This window comes from Cyprinus carpio, chromosome B18, assembly GCF_018340385.1.
Source record: "Cyprinus carpio isolate SPL01 chromosome B18, ASM1834038v1, whole genome shotgun sequence".
In the NCBI taxonomy this organism is placed as follows: domain Eukaryota; kingdom Metazoa; phylum Chordata; class Actinopteri; order Cypriniformes; family Cyprinidae; genus Cyprinus; species Cyprinus carpio.
Window position 1 is genome coordinate 5,866,646 of NC_056614.1, and position 19,735 is coordinate 5,886,380.

Sequence of the window (19,735 nt, forward strand, 5' to 3'; positions counted from 1 at the left end):
TTCTACATGACCTTATTCTACATCCCTAATCCTACCCAATTGATGAAATTAAATATTTCATTTCTATTTATTTTTATGCAGGAAATTAGGAATTTATTGAGGGAAAAGTCGTTGTTATTAGTGAATGTTTTTAGTGTTTTTAGTGTTTTATATTATTAAGTGTTTAGTGAATATATGTATAGTGAATATAAATTAATTTAATATCAAATGATTTTTTTATGACAGTTGGTTGTATGACAGTTGAAATATTTATTTGTAGGTTAGAACTGATCTTTCAAATATTAAAGAAATGATAGGCTTTGAAATAAATGAAAAGAAGTGTATCTGGAGTCTAAGTTAAGATATCAGTTGCTTCAATCAGCTGGCTTATCTGCTTCAGTGAGACCTTTCTGCTTAGTTTGTTGTGCTATTTTGTTTTCTGTGGTGGTGTAAAGGGCAGTTTCCAATGACGGAAAGGGTTTCAGTTGGTCATCATTTAGGTGGACTGTCTATTTTGAATTCTTACCCTTTTACCAAGTCACTGAGCGATGTCTAGATGTCTTTAGATGTCTTTCTGTCTCCTCAACTCCTACTCTTTGTGTTTTAAAAATGATCTTTTCTTTAATGCAAATCTGTTCTGAAACTGATATTCAGCTGTTTGGTTTTAAAGGGGTCATGTCATAAATATATGCAAATCTATTCTGAAACTGATAAAATAATAATATGCATATATATATATATATATATATATATATATATATATATATATATATATATATATATATATATATATATATATATATATATATATACATATACTAGAAAACATACAGACGGGTAATATAAAAAGTTCCAACACATACAATAGCCTTTATTTAATAACAATCTGCATTTATAACATTTGTCATACAGACTAAACATGCAGACTTAAAGGGATAGTTAACCCAAATAATGAAAATACTGTTAATTGACATCCAAAATGTAGTTAACTTGTTTTGTTCAACTGAACAGTAAAGGACATTTTTAGGTGAAACCATTGTCTTTGACAATTCATAAACTGCACGTCTCAGGCCTGCCGGCTTTTGAAAGTCAAATAAACATGTACAGACAAGACCAAATTACCAAAGGCTCCTGAGGACACATTGAGGTCTTATGAAGCTAAATAATTGAAAACCGGCAGCCACAGATGTGTAGTGTACGAATCGCCAAGGATCACTGTTTCAGATAAAAAAAATCATATTTACTGTTCTATTGAAGAAAAAGTCTGAGGGTCAGTAAAATAACAGCAAATTTCCATTTTTGTGTGAACTAACACTTTAAAGTGCTCAATTTGTCAAACATTACATTTGTAATAAAACTGAAAAATGTATTTTATTATTAATATTTGTTCAATGAATATAAATTACATCTTTTTACAAGATGTAATATTGGCCTTAGTTGTCCCCAGAATGTTTCTGTGAAGTGTCAGCCCAAAATATCCAACAGATCATTTATTATAACAGCTGGGCAATGTCATTTTTGGGGTGTGTCTAAAAAAGAGCTGATTTGGAGTGTATCATTTTAAATGCAAATGAGCTGCATATTCCCACCCTGTCTCCAGAAGAGGGTGTCACGTATACATCTCTCTGCATTGCATATCTACAGCAATAAACAGCTGGTAGAAGCAACATGACTAAGAGCAAGAGAAACAGTGTTTAGCCGTACATATGGGAAGCCAAATGCACTTAAAGTGGGACGAAACAGCATGATGTTACAGAGTAACGCGCTGATCAGTTAAAAATACTGACTGTACACACACAAATATGGTTAAAATGCTAAGCACTATAACGACATGACATTCACAAAGAGGTGCATTGCCCTGAGAAAGGAAAGTAACCCAGTGTCCTCAGCAGCTCAGATGCTGGGAGAAAATGAAGACTCTTATGTTCAGTCTTACATCCAAGCACAGAGCATTGGGATTGCTTGCGAGACATTGTTGACATTACAAATGCTCAAGCATGGAGAAAATGGAGAGCTTACAACTGCTGAGGGCAGAAACTATAGAAATGCAGGGCTGTCAATCAACCCCTGTGGCCCCACCCTATGCAGTATGACATCACACTGAATGAGAATCAAAACGACAGGCCTTGTGAGTCTGACTTGTTTTAAAGGGGATTAAAAAAAATGAGGAGTGAGTGGATTTTTATTATTGTAGGGTGGTTGTGTTTACTTGACACTGACATTTATTTTCAAACACCATGGTTTTTTTTTAGTTGATTATTATAATTTTTTTGTGAGTGTATTTTAAGGTGGTTTTTTGTGGTTGCATGCATCATATATGATGTATATGTCTTTCATTAAAATTAAAGAGTTTATAGAAGTGGCTGCTTATAATAAACCAACATAAATGCTAAAAAGTTTAGAAAGGTATCTTACCTGATTCTGCGTAAGTTTTTGCAATTGGGCTATGATTTTATTTATTTATTTATTTATTTATTTATTTATTTATTTATTTATTTATTTATATTAGGCCCACAAGGGGACAAAATAAATAAATAAATAAATAAATACATAAATAAATAAATAAATAAGATTTGTGTTCTCTCAACACAAAGATGAAGGTGAAGGTTTAACAGTTTAATATAAGCCACACAAGGTAATCCACACAAGCAGGGCAGGAAACACACATATACATCGACATTGACAATACCTGACAAACTAAGAAAATTAAAAGTTAAATTTAAACAGACCAATGTAATTAAAAAGAGAGGTACTTAAATACATAGACCAAACAAGGATAATTAACAAGACAAATCCCAAAACTGTGACAAAGGTATTAGATTACCCTGAGAAACTTTATATTTGATTACAAAACATTTGCATTTTTCACAAGTGTTGCATTCCCCATTGTGTTCGGATGTAAAATATTTGTGTTTCTCAGGGGAATGATAACATTTTAAAATAGACATATATATATTTGTTTCAGGTTTTTTAATTTAGCATCACCATGTCCCTTTAGAGCCTCTGTAATATTGAAACAGCTAGAGTACATGTGAAGATTAGTGCGCAAACGGTAGCTCAGGTAGATCAAAAACACACAAGCAGAAGTGTTGAGGTAATACAATATCAGCCATAACAGACATTGACATTCGGATAGGATTAACTTTCTCAGAGAACCACTGTGTTCCATTGAGTTCTGAAAAAACAATAGATAATTTGCCTCTGCAGCTTACGTGTTAGGGTAATACAATATCAGCCATCGAAGTAAACCATTGAGTTACTGTAGTTGAAAAACAGTAGGTTAGTCGTTTGTTGATTACTTTTTTTTTTTTTTTAGCAGTTTCAAATTCTTCCACATTCACCCTCTCACAACAGGAGTGACTATGCGACAGTTTTCTGCTGTTCAAATCCTTAGCTATTTTCTTGCCTTTTCCTTAGTCATCCCAAGATGGTTGTGCTTTGCTCAGAACCCGGAAAAAAGCACACCTCCATCCATAATTAAAAATGTCTTGACTTCAAAGCTTAATGTCCATACGAAATCAACAGGATCTTAAAAAGTAAAAAATCCACAATGAATAAACTCAGAAACAGTCAAATGGAATGTCGTACACAATCCTTCATGTTTTCTTTTAGTAAGCGTTTTAAATTTGGATAGTCCGAGGAATGTTTAATCAGTATAGCTTATCACATAGCATAGAAGTTAAAGTTCCCTATAATAGTAATTACAAGCCCATGAGATCCTCTTCCACATGGATGTAATAGTGCTAGCCAGATCTGATCCTCGTCTCGCATTTGTTCTACTGCCTCCTCGCCGTCGCAACTGCCTGTCTCAATCCTATTCACACAATTCTCACCACCTGCCTGTCCATCTAAGCATTCATAGCCAGCAATGCGCATCCTATTCATCTGTTTTATCTATATACTATCAACTTAACAGGGTGCCTATATGATTATTTTCGTTATGGACACTGATTGTTCTGTGATTTCTTTCTGTGGAGCCAACTGTGCCTAGTAAAACTGTTTCTGCCATGTTTGAATCATATTTCTCCTCTTCTTTAAGCTACTAGTAAAATTGGGGAGTACCATTTCTTTGTTGGAATTGTTATGTATTTTCTTGCTTTTTTTTTTCTGGCCTGAATTATGGATGCATGCCATTATTGAGCCTGAGTTTTTTATTGTGAGAAAAGAGCCCTCAGGTCTTGTATAGGTCTCCGTCTCCAGCATTTTGGAGCTATCATTCTAAGAGTGTTCAGGACCAGCAATGTCCTGATTTTGGGCAAGTCATTAAAAGCCTATCTGTAATTAGGACCGCGCATAAAATGTAAGCTCACTTTTTGTCGCCAAGTATGCCTCTCTGCACAAACACAGTATCATGATTTGGGCGCGCTTTAATTTCTCAGAGGGTACATAACTTATCTCCAGGCAAAAGGGTCTAATTAACGAGTTCTTGTGCCCATGCGAAGAATGAAGCAGTTAAGTTGGTCATTTGCATGGGGTTTGTCCCTCATTATTCTAGAGCGTCGGCTTTGCGCCTAGTGAGTTGTAGTCAGCAAGGCCTTGAGGTGCGTTGGAAGCTTAGTCACTTTGCTAAAGTTCTAAATTGGCCAAACATCTCAGCAGATGAGCGAGATCTTTCAGATGCAGGTGCCTGATAAATAACATCTTTTAATGCAGATATTCAATAAGTCCTTCGCTACTTTAGGGTCACTAGTTTTTTAAGCTACAAATCGCGGCCAATTTAGAATCATTGGTAGCGCCAATTGTAAAATCCACATGCACATTGATTGAGGCCAGTGATAATAACGTCAGGGATAATGATACATTCCATGCCGGTTGTTCTTGCCCCAGAATAAACCCCGACCAGGGTGATCAGGAAGCCCGACACAAAGCAGGAGGTATATTTACAGGGACTATTGGCTCTTGCCAAGTGAGTAAATAAATTAGACGTTGAAATATTGCTATGAGTTGAATTATCGTTGAACGGCAACATCACTTCCGTGAAGACGGCACTTGCGAGCAATGCGGAGCATATTATCATAACTAAACGCACATTCTAAACGGTAGAACGGCATCCTTCAAACGCGACGTATTACACAACATATTTCACCACAAAAATAATGAACGGCAAATAACAGAATCTAAGACGAACATGTTTAAGAACTTACCAGTTTGTTAGTTCACTCATAATCATTATCACGCCATTCACAAAAGCAATTCAGCTATGCAAAATGGTCAGGCAGCCTGGGTTTGTAATTAAATCGAGCGATGATAATGCTAGTCAGCATACCAGGAGATGACATAATTTAAACAATTGTAACACCATTTTTGCAATCGAAGTTTTTAATAGTGTTATTAGGCTAAACAATGGAAAGCTTCGCACAAAGCACACCACAAACTAGTGTCAAGCAAGAGCGTAGCAGCGCCGACCGACTGACTCGTTACGCGCCGTATGAGCCTGTAAATGGTTATGCTTTATTCACAGTGTTGTATCCAGGGCCTAACATTACCACCTCGAAGTGGCGAGCATGACGCATCAGAATCAAGTATATCCTCAGAGACCGCTAGCAATAATAGAGAATCTAATTTCACTCTGCTTAGTGTGGCAATTTTTGCAATCAGAACTATGGCCAATGTGCATGTTGACACATATATACTTTTTTGCAACTCTAATTTTCTCCTGATGATAAAAAAGCAGGCAATCATGAGACAAAAATCAGAAACCATGACAACAGTTTAGAGAAAAAAGTCAAACTCAATCCAAATTAACCAAAACTGTGACAAAGGTATTAGATTACCCTGAGAAACTTTATATTTGATTTGCATTTTTTCACAAGTGTTGCATTCCCCATTGTGTTCGGATGTAAAATATTTGTGTTTCTCAGGGGAATGATAACATTTTAAAATAGACATATATATATATTTCTCTCAGGTTTTTTAATTTAGCATCACCATGTCCCTTTAGAGCCTCTGTAATATTGAACAGTAGAGTATGTGGAAGATTAGTGCGCAAACGGTAGCTCAGGTAGATTAAAACACACAAGCAGAAGTGTTGAGGTAATACAATATCAGCCATAACAGACATTGACATTCGGATAGGATTAACTTTCTCAGAGAACCACTGTGTTCCATTGAGTTCTGAAAAACAATAGATAATTTGCTCTGCTTTTCTCACACAACGTCTGTAAAATTCCATAGATTTGAGAAATTGAGATGCAATTAAAATACCAAAAGTAAGAAAACTAGTCCTATCTGAATCCCTCTTTTTTTTTTTTTTAGCAGTTCAAATTCTTCCACATTCACCCTCTCACAACAGGAGTGACTATGCGACAGTTTTCTGCTGTTCAAATCCCTTAGCTATTTTCTTGCCTTTTCTTAGTCATCCCAAGATGGTTTGCTTTGCTCAGAACCCGAAAAAAGCACACTCCATCCATAATTAAAAATGTCTTGACTTCAAAGCTTAATTCCACGAAATCAACAGGATCTTAAAAAGTAAAAAATCCACAATGAATAAACTCAGAAACAGTCAAATGGAATGTCGTACACAATCCTTCATGTTTCTTTTGAGGTTTTTAAAGGTATTCCATGAATGTTTAATCAAGTATATTTCATATGCTATAATTTAAAGCTCCCAACATAGTAACATGCCCATGAGATCCTCTTCCACATGGATGTAAAGTGCTGGATCTGTCTGTCTGGATTTTTCTACTCCTCCCTCTCCTGCCCGTCTCTTTCACACGATTCTTGCTGCTTGCCTGTCCATCAAGCATTCAGCCAGCAATCCATCTATTCATCTTTCTATCTATCAAATTCAGTGACTGCCTATATTTATTTATGTATGGGCGCTTTTTCTGTTGATTTCTGTGTAGGCAGCTGTCTAGACACCTGTCTGCCATTTTTGGATCATTTTTCTCTTTTCTTTAAGCATCTGAAAATTGGGAGTAACATTTCTTTGTGGGAATTTTTTTTTCTTTCTTTTTTTTTTCTGCCTGAATAGGGATGCATGCATATTTGAGACTGATTTTTTATGTGAGAAAAGAGCCCTCAGTGTAGTTCTCAGTCTCCAGTTTTGAAGCTATATTCTAAAGGTTCAGGACAGCAAATGTCATATTTTGCAAGCATTAAAAGGCCTATCTTTAATTAGGACCTCATAAATGTCAGCTCACTTTTTTTCCTCAAGTGCCTCTCTGCACAAACACAGATCCATGATTTGGGCGGCTTTAATTTCTAGAGGTTACTTCCTCTCCAGGCAAAATGGTCTATTAACGATTCTGTGCCATGCGAAGAATGAAGCATTTAAGTTGTCATTTGTGGGGTTGTCCTCATTACTGAGCGTCGCATCTGTGAGTTTAGTCAGATGGCTTGGTGCGTTGGAGCTTAGTTACTTTGCTAAAGTTCTAATTGGCAAACAGCAGAATGAGGAGATTTCAGCAGGTGTATAATGACTCTTTAATCAAGATATTCAATAAGTCCTTCCTCTTTTGGCACCGTTTTTTATCTTTTGTGGGCGTTTTTGAATCATTTGTGGAATTTGTAATTATTTGTAGTAGGTTTATGTTGTATTATTAAGTTATAATTTGCATATGGGTTGTTGTTTTTGATGATTTGGAACCGGATGGTTTGTATTTACCCCGACGCGAAGCGGAGGTTATTACACGGCTACTTGCCACATAAGTAAATAATTAGACGTGAAATATTGATTTGAGTTGAAATATTTGAACGCACACTTCCGTGAAGACAGCACTTGCGAGCAAGTGGCATATTCATACTAAATGCACATTTAAGGGAAACGGTGCAGTTAAACCACGTATTACACAACATTTCACCACAAAATAATTAAGGAAATAAAAGAATTAAGACGAAAATGTTTTAAAACCTTACCAGTTTGTTAGTTCACTCATAATCCATTACAGCTTACAAAACAATCGTAGCAAAATGGCAGCAGCTGGGTTTGTATGAAACGAGAGTGAGTCCGCGATACCAGGATGACATAATTAAACAATTGTACATCATTTTGAATCAAGTTTTAATATTTTATTAGCTAAACAAATGGAAAGCTTCCACCAAGAACAAAAATAGTTCAAGCAAGAGTACAGCGCGGACTGCTGTTACCCGGATGAGCCTGTGTTATTAGATTTTACAGGTTGTTATTTAGGGATAACATACCTCGGAATCTCGCGACTGATCAATCAGAATCAAGTATTCCACAGAGCTGTGCAATAATAGAGAATTAATTTCACTCTGTGTGAGTGGCATTTGCAATAGAACATGGCAATGTTCATGACACATATAACTTTTTGCAACTCTAATTTTCTCATGATGAGAAAAAAGCAGCAACATGAGAACAAGGTGTCAAACTGTCAACCTTTCTTTTCCTTTGTTTCTCAATTGCGCATTTGTCTTTCAGATAAAAAAAAAGACTTGCGTGAATTAACCCTATCTGGCAGATCAGTTGTTTCCATGAATAAATACATTAATAAAATTGGTAATTACTTTATATATACATATAAACATGTAATACACTACAGAAGTGTGGGGTCATTCAATTTATTTCTTAATAACTCTTCTTTTACAGCATCCCTGTTACATGTTACATGTACTTACTATTACAATAACAATAAATTATATGTGTAATTGCAATGCATAATTACATGCAAGTAACCTTAAACCAAACCCTAATCATACCCATGTAGTCAGTGCATGTAGCTAATTAATATTACTCAGTACTTAAATGTATAATTATACTGTATCCAAGACACCTGAAAATAAAGTGTAACCAATAAATAAATAAATAAATATATTCAGCAAGGATGCATTAAATCTATCACTTGGAAAAGCATTAAAACAATGTCATTATTCTAAAATGACTGAGTTTGTTACTGCAGTAATTGGATATTTACATTTTCAGAAGAAAATATTTGCTAAGATGTTCTGAGATGTTTCAAGAGCAATGCCAGATGTGTTGATGAGTCAACGCTCAAATCTCTGGATATTCTGATATTGTATTCCCTCCTTCAGTGTCTGTAGGATTTTTATATCTATGTCTTGTCCACAAAATAAAAATTGCAAGTCTGACTGCTTTCACACACTCCTTAGGACACTGAATGGTTTGAGGAATCTTTCATGTATGTAGCACATGTGTGGGATGAGTTAAGCCACTGTGCAGTTTTGGTCCGATTTTGAACTGATTTCTGAGTTGTACGACTCTTATTTTTAGTTGGGCTGAATTTCAACTTTGTTGCATGTCATTTGTTGTGTTGTTGTAACGAGAGACTATTAACTTCCCATGACTGCCAATCAGATGAAGGTCTGACATGTTAGTGCTTTTGGTCGCCCCTCATGAGGGTATCACACTGTGATTGCTCTAAACTCAATGTGTTTTTTTTTTTGTTTTGTTTTTTTCCCCTCTTTGTGCCAAGCCTGGCATTATGAGTCTGAATTGTTAGATGTAACAGCCCTCTCTGTCTTATTTTCAGATTTTGCTAGAGCCGTTGCTGGGAGACCTGTGTCATACGCTGCAGTGCTGCGGATGAAGTCAGACAGTTCCTCGTCCTCCTCACTCAACTCCAGGATGAGGTTAAGAAACAACCATGGAGTTGGATTGTCTAGCCAGGACTGGCCTCCGTTCTCCAGACACAGATACTTGGCTCTCAGCTCACAGGAGGACTATAGGAGCGAAGGTGAGAATGAGGCTGAATCACACAATCCCATGCCAATTCACAGATGCATGCTGAGCACTTACAAACTCACTCTTACTGATCTGAGTTCTCATCACGGGGCGAATGAGTTCTGGTTTTACTTCTAACTGACTCTAGAAGTTTGACCTCACAGTGAGTGGCTCAAATAATGAGTTGACATAAATATGCCTTTTTTGTTCTGTGCTTTGGACCACGGTTCAATCATAAGGCCATGACGTGCTCTGTTTGCTCACACTCAACAGTCATCTTTCTTATCTTGATGGAAAGATCATTGCTAGTCAACAGAACAAAGTGTGATTTGGACTCTGCAAGGTAGACACTTTATAGTTTTTATTTTTTTGAAAGGTTTTTTGGTTGTGTTTTGATTGTAGGGTGTTTTGGACACCTGCCCCAGACCAGCACTAACCAGCATTTAGGACCTGATTTGAGTTTCTGGGGCCTAACAAGCAAGGACTGTGTGTTGGAGTCTTGTGTAACATTGAAAGCGACCGAGACATCTCAGTTAGAGTTGATGGGGACCCCAGCTAAATGGAAATTGAACCGGGATCATTGAAACATCGCTGCACTTCCCAAATCCCCAGCCTTCCGTCAGCCTGACAACTGATGGATGCTGTTGTCACTGGGAGAAATATGTATTTCTCAAGAGAACGAGAAAGCTGCATTATAAAAGAGACCTTTACAAATAAAATAAGTTATGTCAGGGTTCCTGTTGGTTCGTCGTATATGAATCTATTTGTTGTAACTTCAGAAACAAATGATTCTGCAGCTGTTGACTGTTTAGGTTATTTGAAGGACATTTACAAGTTTGCACTTTGGATCAAGTGTTTTTGATGCAGGACCCATTAACCAAACAGTTCAGGGAAAGCCAGATTAAGGTGGTTGCTTGGCTAGTTTTACATGGTTTGTATTTGGTTAAATATGATCAATAGCTATTTCTCACAAAGCCAGAATTCTGACTTGCAAGTCCATTTTGACATTTTTTCCGCTTATTTTGAGAGGAAGATTTGTGTGGAAGAGATGTATGACAGCCATGTCTGTTTTTATGTTGTTTGGAAGCGGATAAATCTAAAACAGGCAATAGATTGGAAGAGAAAATGATGCATTCAAAATACAGTGCAGCAATATCAATGAATGGCTGTATAGAAAACATCAAAAATGAATGGAAATATGGGTAAACTAAACAAGCCTGGACTCGAAAAGCATGTGAAAGTCAAAATAGTTGGAGCTGGTAGATCACCTTGGCTTAGCTAGTGGAGACTGGAGTAACCAGATTTGAGCTGAGTAACCTTGCATTTATGTATTAATTAATTAATTTATTTATTTATGTATTATTATTATTTAATAGATTTGCTTTTAGCAAATAGATTCACCAAAGTCACCAAACAATTGAAGAGGTTATCAACATTATGTAGTACTTCCTAGTATCAGGAAGTGTTTTACAATGCATTTTTGTTTAGTTGGGAAAGGTTGATTAGTTTTGTTTGGTCAGAATGGGGTCATAGGAACTGTCTTTTCGAGATGATACAGTCAGTACCGCCAACTTCTCCGGATCACCACACTCCATCCGTTTAGAGGTCAACAAGGAGATTACAGGGGAGCCAGAACAGAGCCGTCACGTAAATGAGGTGTGTGCCGCTTCCTACTCCATACCGTGAGGACAGAGTAATTGTCAGTGAGATGTGTCCTCTCAGTGTAACCCACACTCTTCAGGTTGTCATGGAATTGTAATGCAGAAGAGCTCATGGGGGGTATGCAGGGCTGCTGTTCTCCCAGTGAGGCTGACGGATCACAGAGCGCCTCTGAGATGACTGATTTCTGTGACATTATCAAGCTGCTAAATCATAAAACACTCATCGTCGCCCCATACTGAGACTACAAGCTGCCTCTGACAAGCTGCACAGCACTGCAGACAGATAGATACAACACCCTCTTCACATACACCACAGTAATTCTCAGCCGGCACTATTTAAAACTCACAACTTTTGTTCACTGCGTAAATTTGCAGTTGCTAATAAACAGCTCAGTGTGATCTCAGAGCTGAAACAAAAGTGGCATCACAAAAGTTTTAGAGATGAATATTACAGAAGCATATAAAAGTCTTAAAAGTGTGTGGGCAGCAGTAATTATTCCCTTCCTACATCTAGCACACTGTTCTTTCTCACATATGGAGTGCATAATAAATAGCAGCCTACTGTAGAGTACTGTGTGTACCTGCATTTGTTTTTCGTGTGTAGTAAGTAGATGTACTTTTGTGCTTTTAGATAGCTATTAGATCCCTGTACTACATTTGTGACTGCAGACAGCTGAAAATAACTCAAATAAAGTAAATAATGCCTGAATAAGAAATGGGGAGTTGGATTCTGTCAAAATTAGGTCACTGGATTGGTCGACAACTCATTCACTGACTAAATCAGTGGAAACAATTCTTGACTAATAAACTCACATACTTACAGAATCATTCAAAGCAGTTTTTGAGTAAAAAATTCACTCACTGAATCGGGGATAGCAGTTTGAGCTTGAGCTTTTGAATCACTCAAAGCCTTTTTTAATCAATAACTTGCTCGTTGAATCAGTTTATTGGTTTTTAAGATCTCTATTTGATTGGTTTGGTTGTTATTTATAGTTATCTAGTTGGATGGATTGGTTTATTTGGTTGGTTGGTGTTAGGGTGATTATTTTAGTTTGTTGGTCAAAGCAATTCTCAAGTAAATATCCCAAACACTAAACTGAAGCAGCTATCGAGTCTTATGGAACCACTTGCTTTTAATGCTAACTTTAAAAAGTGCTTTTAAATTTGCTGCCATTTTCATAATGTGATAAAAATGCTTCTTTATTTGAAAATGTGATCTGTGTCAAATATCGTTGAAAATATCTAATCCAAAAATATCTGACTTAAAAACATGAAGCCAAAACATTTTGATCGCCATCTGGTGGCTGGCTGCAGTTTAGGTCAAATACCACACCCTCTCAGACTCTTTGAGTTTGGCTCATGTCCCATACTTTTTAATATAACACTTAGGCATGAAGTCACTCTCTTTAACTGTATCTGACTTTAACTGTTAGGCACTTTGGTACATCATTGATCATCAGCCAGGCACCAGTATTTAGCCCAGTGTGAAGAGAATGGCCTTCATTGAAAAAAGTAAAAAAAAAAAAAAAAAAAAAACACTCCTGTCACTGTCCCCACACACACTGTCAAGATCTGGTTTTCTTCCAGTTCTCAGATACCACACCACAGTACACTCATTATAAATATAGCGTGGGCCAGTGGAGAGACCTTGTTTTAGATGATACCTGAACAGGCTGTACCTGCTCAAACTGAGCTGAACAATAGAAAGAGTGAACCGCGGCACTCTACTATAATTGCTTTTCAACTTTTAGACATATACAAAGGCTCCATGATGTGCACTCAAACATGTCACAGCCTATCTGTGAAATTGTGTACTGTCATGAGCATTCCCTGTTTAATAGTGAGGGAAGGAATGGTTGATTAAACTCTCAAAGGCATTCACTAGGCAGGAAATCTGACTCCTCTGGTGAGGTTTTTCTCGCTTGAAGAAATGGCCCTTGTTATTTGAGGCTTTTGTTTAATTTGAAAGAAGGATGCTTTTGATGGTTGGTCATCTCTGTGTTACACGGCCAACAAACCATAAGAGAAAGAATAAGAAAGTTAAACTGGAGCAGTTTCCTGAATCCTATAGCTTGTACCTTCCCAGACACAAAACTGTGAAGTCTTCCATGCCTGTTTGCTTTAAAGAAATAGTTAATTCCGAAATGTAGTAATCAAATTGGAACCAGGGGATTTTAGAGAGCAAAATACACATCATTTTTGTTGTTTTGGTAAGTAAAAAAAAAAAAAAAAAATCTGTTAACTTTGAGGACTAAAAGTACAGTAGAAAGTGTTTGATACTTTTGCCCAACAACAAATTACTTCATGTTTTTCCAAAACATTTAAGGAGAGGGATCACCAGTCCTGTCCTCCAGCTATGCTGTATTTCTGATTAATGTACAACTCCAAAGAGTGATTTGTTTCCCACTGGAGACCCAGTCTGCAGACAGGAGACTGCACAGATTACTGTTTCCTCTCTTCCTGAGGAAGAATGGCCACTTTTTCCAGTAGCTTGATCATTTCTAAATTGTGAGAAATATCAAGCTGTCTCAGCTACCAAAACTCGGTTAAAGGCCTATATATCTGTTAGATGGTGGAGTTGTGTTAGTAACAAACATGTTTTTAGACATGGTAGTAGCATGGTATTCTTTGAAGCACATTTTGACTATGAATGCATTTCTGTATCATTGTATATTTCCACAACAACAATTGTATTATTTGAATCTTGTGATGCTGATATTGTTAATTCTGAAGTACCTGTAAATGCTATATATTTATAATAATTTGTATTTAATACCACTGATATGCGTGACATTGGCTAATAAAAGATGTAGTTAATTTAAGTGGAGCTGCATTGCACTACACAGACACCTCATCTGAGCTGTAAATATGCTTTTATTTACACAGACACACAGATGAGGCATAAATGTATTGACATGGATTCACAACAGCAAGAATCCATGGATCAGACATGAATGTTGAATCACAAATACTCGCGTGTTGATTGTCATGACAGAGTCGCTTTAGCCTGACAGAGTAGATTTTACCAGATCAACTGCTTTCTGTTATCTGAAGAAAAGATTTATTTTTATCTTTTGACATCACTGCGTGACATCATGTGGGCGGGGCCCTGTCTTATGGTTCATGCAAAAGGATTAGTGTGTTACAGTATGTTAGTTATCTAATCCGGTAATTATATCATCAAGTGTCTTCTTTCAAATTTTCTGTGATTATTAAACACTGACAAATTGCTGAAGTAGTTATGAAATGTGTTGTACTGTGGTCTTCCATCATAATAACACACTTTTGAATGTAATCAGAAATTGTGTAGCAGTAAGAAAGCATTGTGCCTGAGGGCTGGCATGCACACAGAAAAACTGAATTCATTGTGCTGGGTGACAGCTTGTATACTCAGAGAAAGGGCAAGATATATATATATATATATATATATATGCTGGGTGATATATATATATATATATATATATATATATATATATCATTGTGCTGGGTGACAGCTTGTATACTCAGAGAAAGGGCAAGAGCCAGTCGGCTAATTTTTAACTGCAGTTCTTTGGCAAGAGGTTTCAAATTCAGTATTCAATCATTCTATCATCATAATGTCTCCATTTACTTATTATACTTATTATACTTACTTATTACACTTTACTTATATATATATTTTTTTTTTCTTAATCTAGTTATGAAAAAAAAGTCACACTGTATACATGAAAAATGCCTTTTTATTGTATTGTCAGATACATTAGTGTTCCTCTCTCCAAGAATGATCCCCAATTACACAAAGCTTGTCTAAGCTACACAGATCTGTAAATAATTCACAGAGACAGAGGATGATTGGTGAGTAGAGGTGTTGAGGAGACGGAAACGAGCCAGGGAGCATATGGGCTGAGTGGGAGTGTTTGTGCGGGGGAGAGCTCTTTAATCTCAAGGGCCCACAGTCAGCCGAAAGGCAGCCGGAGGACTAAGTGTTAGAGTGAATCGACGGCTGCTTTACAAAAAGATTCTCCTCTTTTGTCAGTACAGATGCACTGAAAATTCAGCTCACTACCAAATTGATCAAATTAGATTTTGCACTTAGCTGAATGAACTGAATGAGGATCTCTTCTCTCACAAGGTTGATTGAAGGTAGATGTGAAGTCATATTTTGTTTAAAGTCACTCACATGTTGGGTGTTACTTTTTAACTTAACACAGTGTATTTTTTTTATCCTAAATAGAATTTAAGGTTTTAAATATAGCATTTTTACATTCTTTTAAAAATAAATTTTAACAGTGTATTGTTATTACTCATACTTACATTTACATCATTTTGAGATATGTGTGTAACTTAACTGACACATCATTGCATTCCAGGCAATACCTCAAATCATGTGGCTGAAATCAAAGGTGTGCTGTTACTTTTCAAAGTAAACAGACTTACTGTTTTATTTATATTTTTACAGTTGTGAAATAAAAAGTTTATATTCTATTCTACTCTATTGCATTCTATTCTATTCCATGGAAAGAACAGACTGGCGAGAAAATAGGTTGAAAGGTCACAGAGGCTTAAAATAAAATACCAGAGTCATATCTACAGTATTAAAGATAAAGTTTCAAGGGTTTTGCATTGATGTCATAGTGGTGTCACTTTATGTATGACTATTTACACCACTACAGTGATGCAGGTTGTAGCGGAGACCCCGGTCACCAGGTTCTTTAAAGCGTCTGGCTACACAGACCGTGGATTTGAGGCTGGTGTGCTGACACCTGGGCAAAGAGCAGCTAGAGACAGTGACGATGTTGCAGCCTGTACACACTGGGATTTATTATGCATGCAGCACAGAACATAAATAATAGAGCCAGAGCTTAGATAGCTGACTCCCAAGACACTGCAAATGACTAAGTTATGCGTGAACTCTGCGCCCACAGGTCCTTCATCTCTTCTTTCCCTCTGTTGTCTAATTCTGTTCCTGCACAAAAATATTTGCCAGATTTAGCTATCGCAATACGGATGTCGAACGGGGGGCGGAGAGCCATTCATGCAGCCCTGATGATTTCATGAACAGCATTATCTTTACAACAAAAGTACTGTGATGATACCTTCATACACTTATGGAATAACCATTAACCTTTTGATAAAAACCAAGATGCTTAATGATATTCTTATGTTATAACATCATTATTTTTGTTATACCTATACATGTATGTTGGTATATCATAATGTTTGTTAAAACTATAGTATATGGGTGTGATGTGTAGCTATTGTAATACAGCCATGGTATGTGAAAACCATAGTACTGGTACGTATCCAAAAAAGGATATTAATATAAGCATATTCATGCTATTAGCATTGTGCATACAAAAATGATATTAGCATAGTACATGTACAAAACAAATGATATTATGATACATTTCCAAAAAAAAGGTGGTACTAGTAATATAGTGCATAATTTGAGTGTAATAGTCCTTTCTATAGGGTTTATTTTTCTATCTATCTATAAAGCAAAGGCCACCTAAGTTTTTTTTTTTTTTTTTTTTTTTTTTTTTTGAGGTAAATGTTACATTTCATGTTACATTGCTTACAAGCTGTTTCATTGACAACTCTATGGCTGAAACAGCGACTAAGTGATTACACAAGGCATGGTGACACATTTCAGTAAGTTGTGCTGTATCTTTCAACATACCTCCTCATGCTCATTCATATTTATTTTGTGCTATAACTAGTAGTGAAGAGAAAGAGATGTACGCTTCATGTGTGTTCCATGCTATCGTGTTGCTTGAACTGAACCAGGCTTCTGCTAGGCTGCTACAGAGATCAGTCACACCATATTAAAGAGTGCCAAGACCATAGATATGTATGCATAGATGATTTATTAGTGGCTGTTTCTATGGGCCGCTATATGTAAACCATCCACCAGACTGGAGCGGTCAAAGCCGGTCCATGAATACTAAAGGGCAAATTGAGTGTGTGTATGTAACTGTAGTGATGTCACGCTGACTGTTCCAAGATAGCAGATGAATCTAAGTTTCTGTAGTGGTCAAATGTGGAACCTATACATATCTATGGCCAAAACAGTATTTAGTGGTTGTATTTAGTATATACAATTGACAGATTTTGAAGGCTGAGACTCTGTATAGCTGAGACATGGCATTACTGGGATTCATGTAAAGAAAATGGTGTTAGCATAGAATACCCCCCCCCCCCAAAAAAAGCATGTCTGAAAACATACTAGGCCTATTACTATTGTCCAAAAAAACATGGTGTTAGCATGGTAAATATCTAAAAACCATGGTATTACCATTTGTTTGACCCCAGATATATATATATGTTTATGAAACAACCTGAGATTTAAGATTGGTCCCATTGTTCAGCATAAACTCACTGAGCACCGAAGGAGCAGATCTCCTGAGTGTTTCTAATTGGAAGGACTCTCAGTTATTCTACTGAGATATGTTATCGAGTTCACCCTGGGGGCTGAATATATGAGACAGTTAACAGGATTCCTAATGTGGACCGTCTGCCGTGTAGATCCAGCTGGACTGGTAGAATGAGTGTAAACTGCTTTGAATTGTAAAAACACCATTTTGTGTCTAACATAGATAGCCTATATTTGGGCCAGACATCCACATTCATTTCCCTACATGGGTAAGTAGCACACAATGACATTATGGCATTATTTCCAGTGGGAAGCAAGGATTTTCTCTGAGCCCAGATTTTCAGAGTTGGGGGTAGGTCAATTAAAAATTTGTGGTCAAAGCAAATTGATTTGTTGCTGTCATTGTTGATGGCACAGTTTAGTTTGTGTGCATTTTCCACTTGTTTCATTTAGGATTAACAAGGTTTGCAGAATGTATATCTCTTTTGGCTGCTTTATGAGGCAGCATGCTTGTGTGAAAAGAGCACAACAATGATAAAATACACAGATTAAAGCATCAGTTACACCCTTAATTACTCACTTTTTCCCTTCTTCACGTTGTTGTACGAGCGCTAAAAAAGGCTTCTGTCTTTGTATGGAAGTAAGAAAGAGAGAAAGAAATATGAAGTTGTCCAGCTAGTTGTTATGATTATATGGCTGCAATTTTATATTGAGTTAATAAGATTTCTGAACTCATAAGCTTGGAACTTCCAGGAGGACTTGAAGGCAGTGTAAGTGTCTTTCTCAAGGGTACAGTAGTGATAGCTCATGCATCACCCCTTGCAGTGTTTGAACCCTAGACTAAACATATATCATGTCCTTGCATTATGTACAATGTCAAATCAAATGTTTTTCTATGAATAAGTAATGTTTTAATTATTTATTTTTGTATTTACTCCCCAGCAATTATATACATATATATATATATATATATATATATATATATATATATATATATATATACACATATACAATGCTACAACAATACAGAATATTATTACAAAAAATATTTCAAAAATCAAATAATCTCAAACCAAACATATGCCCCCTAGGTATAAGAGTGACCCCTAGATTTTAGGGTTATATCATCACAAGTATCATCTTTGTAAACCCTGTTATTGCCTTTGTTTTTCCATCTGACCCCAGAGAGTGAGGAGTTCGGTCCAGTGTTCATTCAAGAGCCAGATGATGCAATCTTCTCCCTGGATTCAGATGATAAGAAAGTGATAATGAATTGTGAAGCTAGAGGAAACCCTGTTCCGACCTACAGGTACGGTTTACTCATTTCATTAACATGGATAAGATTTCATTAAATGGATCATAAATGACATTTAATTTCTCTGGAGCTTTACTGTGAATCCTTATTATCCTGCCTGAGTGGCATTTCTGTTAGACTAATGCTAATGACGCAGATGTTGGACTTCTCTCTGTGGATTCCTAATCAGAATTGATATAATGTTCTAGAATCATCATGTTACTCACTAAATTGTACTATACTGTGATTCAGCGCATGCGTTACAACCTCACAGAAGTTCTATCCTTAAGGAAACAGCCAGCGATTCATCAATGTATCTGTTTCTGCTTAGAGGGTTTGCAAAACATATATATTCATAAATGTATATGTTTTTTAATTGAGTTTTATTTATACATTAGTTGATGTTGGTGTTTGTGAGGTTGATGTGTTTTTTAGTTGTTGGTGGTATTTCAGACAGTTATTTGTTTTTGAGATATAAAGACACATCAGGCAAACAAGCTCTTCGGCTGTTATAATGTGATCACTGTATTCTATCAAAACCTAAAAAATTATTAATGTATATGATATAATGAGACATAAGTGGGGAAAGATTTTAGGTTGTTATTTCTGAAATTAATTTTATTCTTTCAATTTAACCTAATGACCAATGCTTACTATATAATTTGTAATGATAAATGTTTTCTACATTTTCACTAGTGGTCTTCAATTAGTTTCCTCAGTGTAGACAACTTTATATAATAACATCAGAATCGAACAGTTGCAGCTGATTTATTGTTGTTTTATTTATTTATGTATTTTTTTTTTTT

The 19,735-nt window shown here is 36.2% G+C and overlaps 1 protein-coding gene across 1 annotated transcript in view; it reads left to right on the forward strand.

Annotated features, from left to right (window-relative positions):
• The window catches only part of cntn5 (contactin 5), a 314,204-nt gene that overhangs the window by 164,320 nt on the left and 130,149 nt on the right, over window positions 1–19,735 (forward strand). Inside the window, exons 3-4 of the mRNA XM_042743607.1 lie at window positions 9,432–9,635; window positions 18,821–18,944. Coding sequence (XP_042599541.1) covers window positions 9,432–9,635; window positions 18,821–18,944 — 328 coding nt within the window. The remainder of the gene's footprint in view (window positions 1–9,431; window positions 9,636–18,820; window positions 18,945–19,735) is intronic.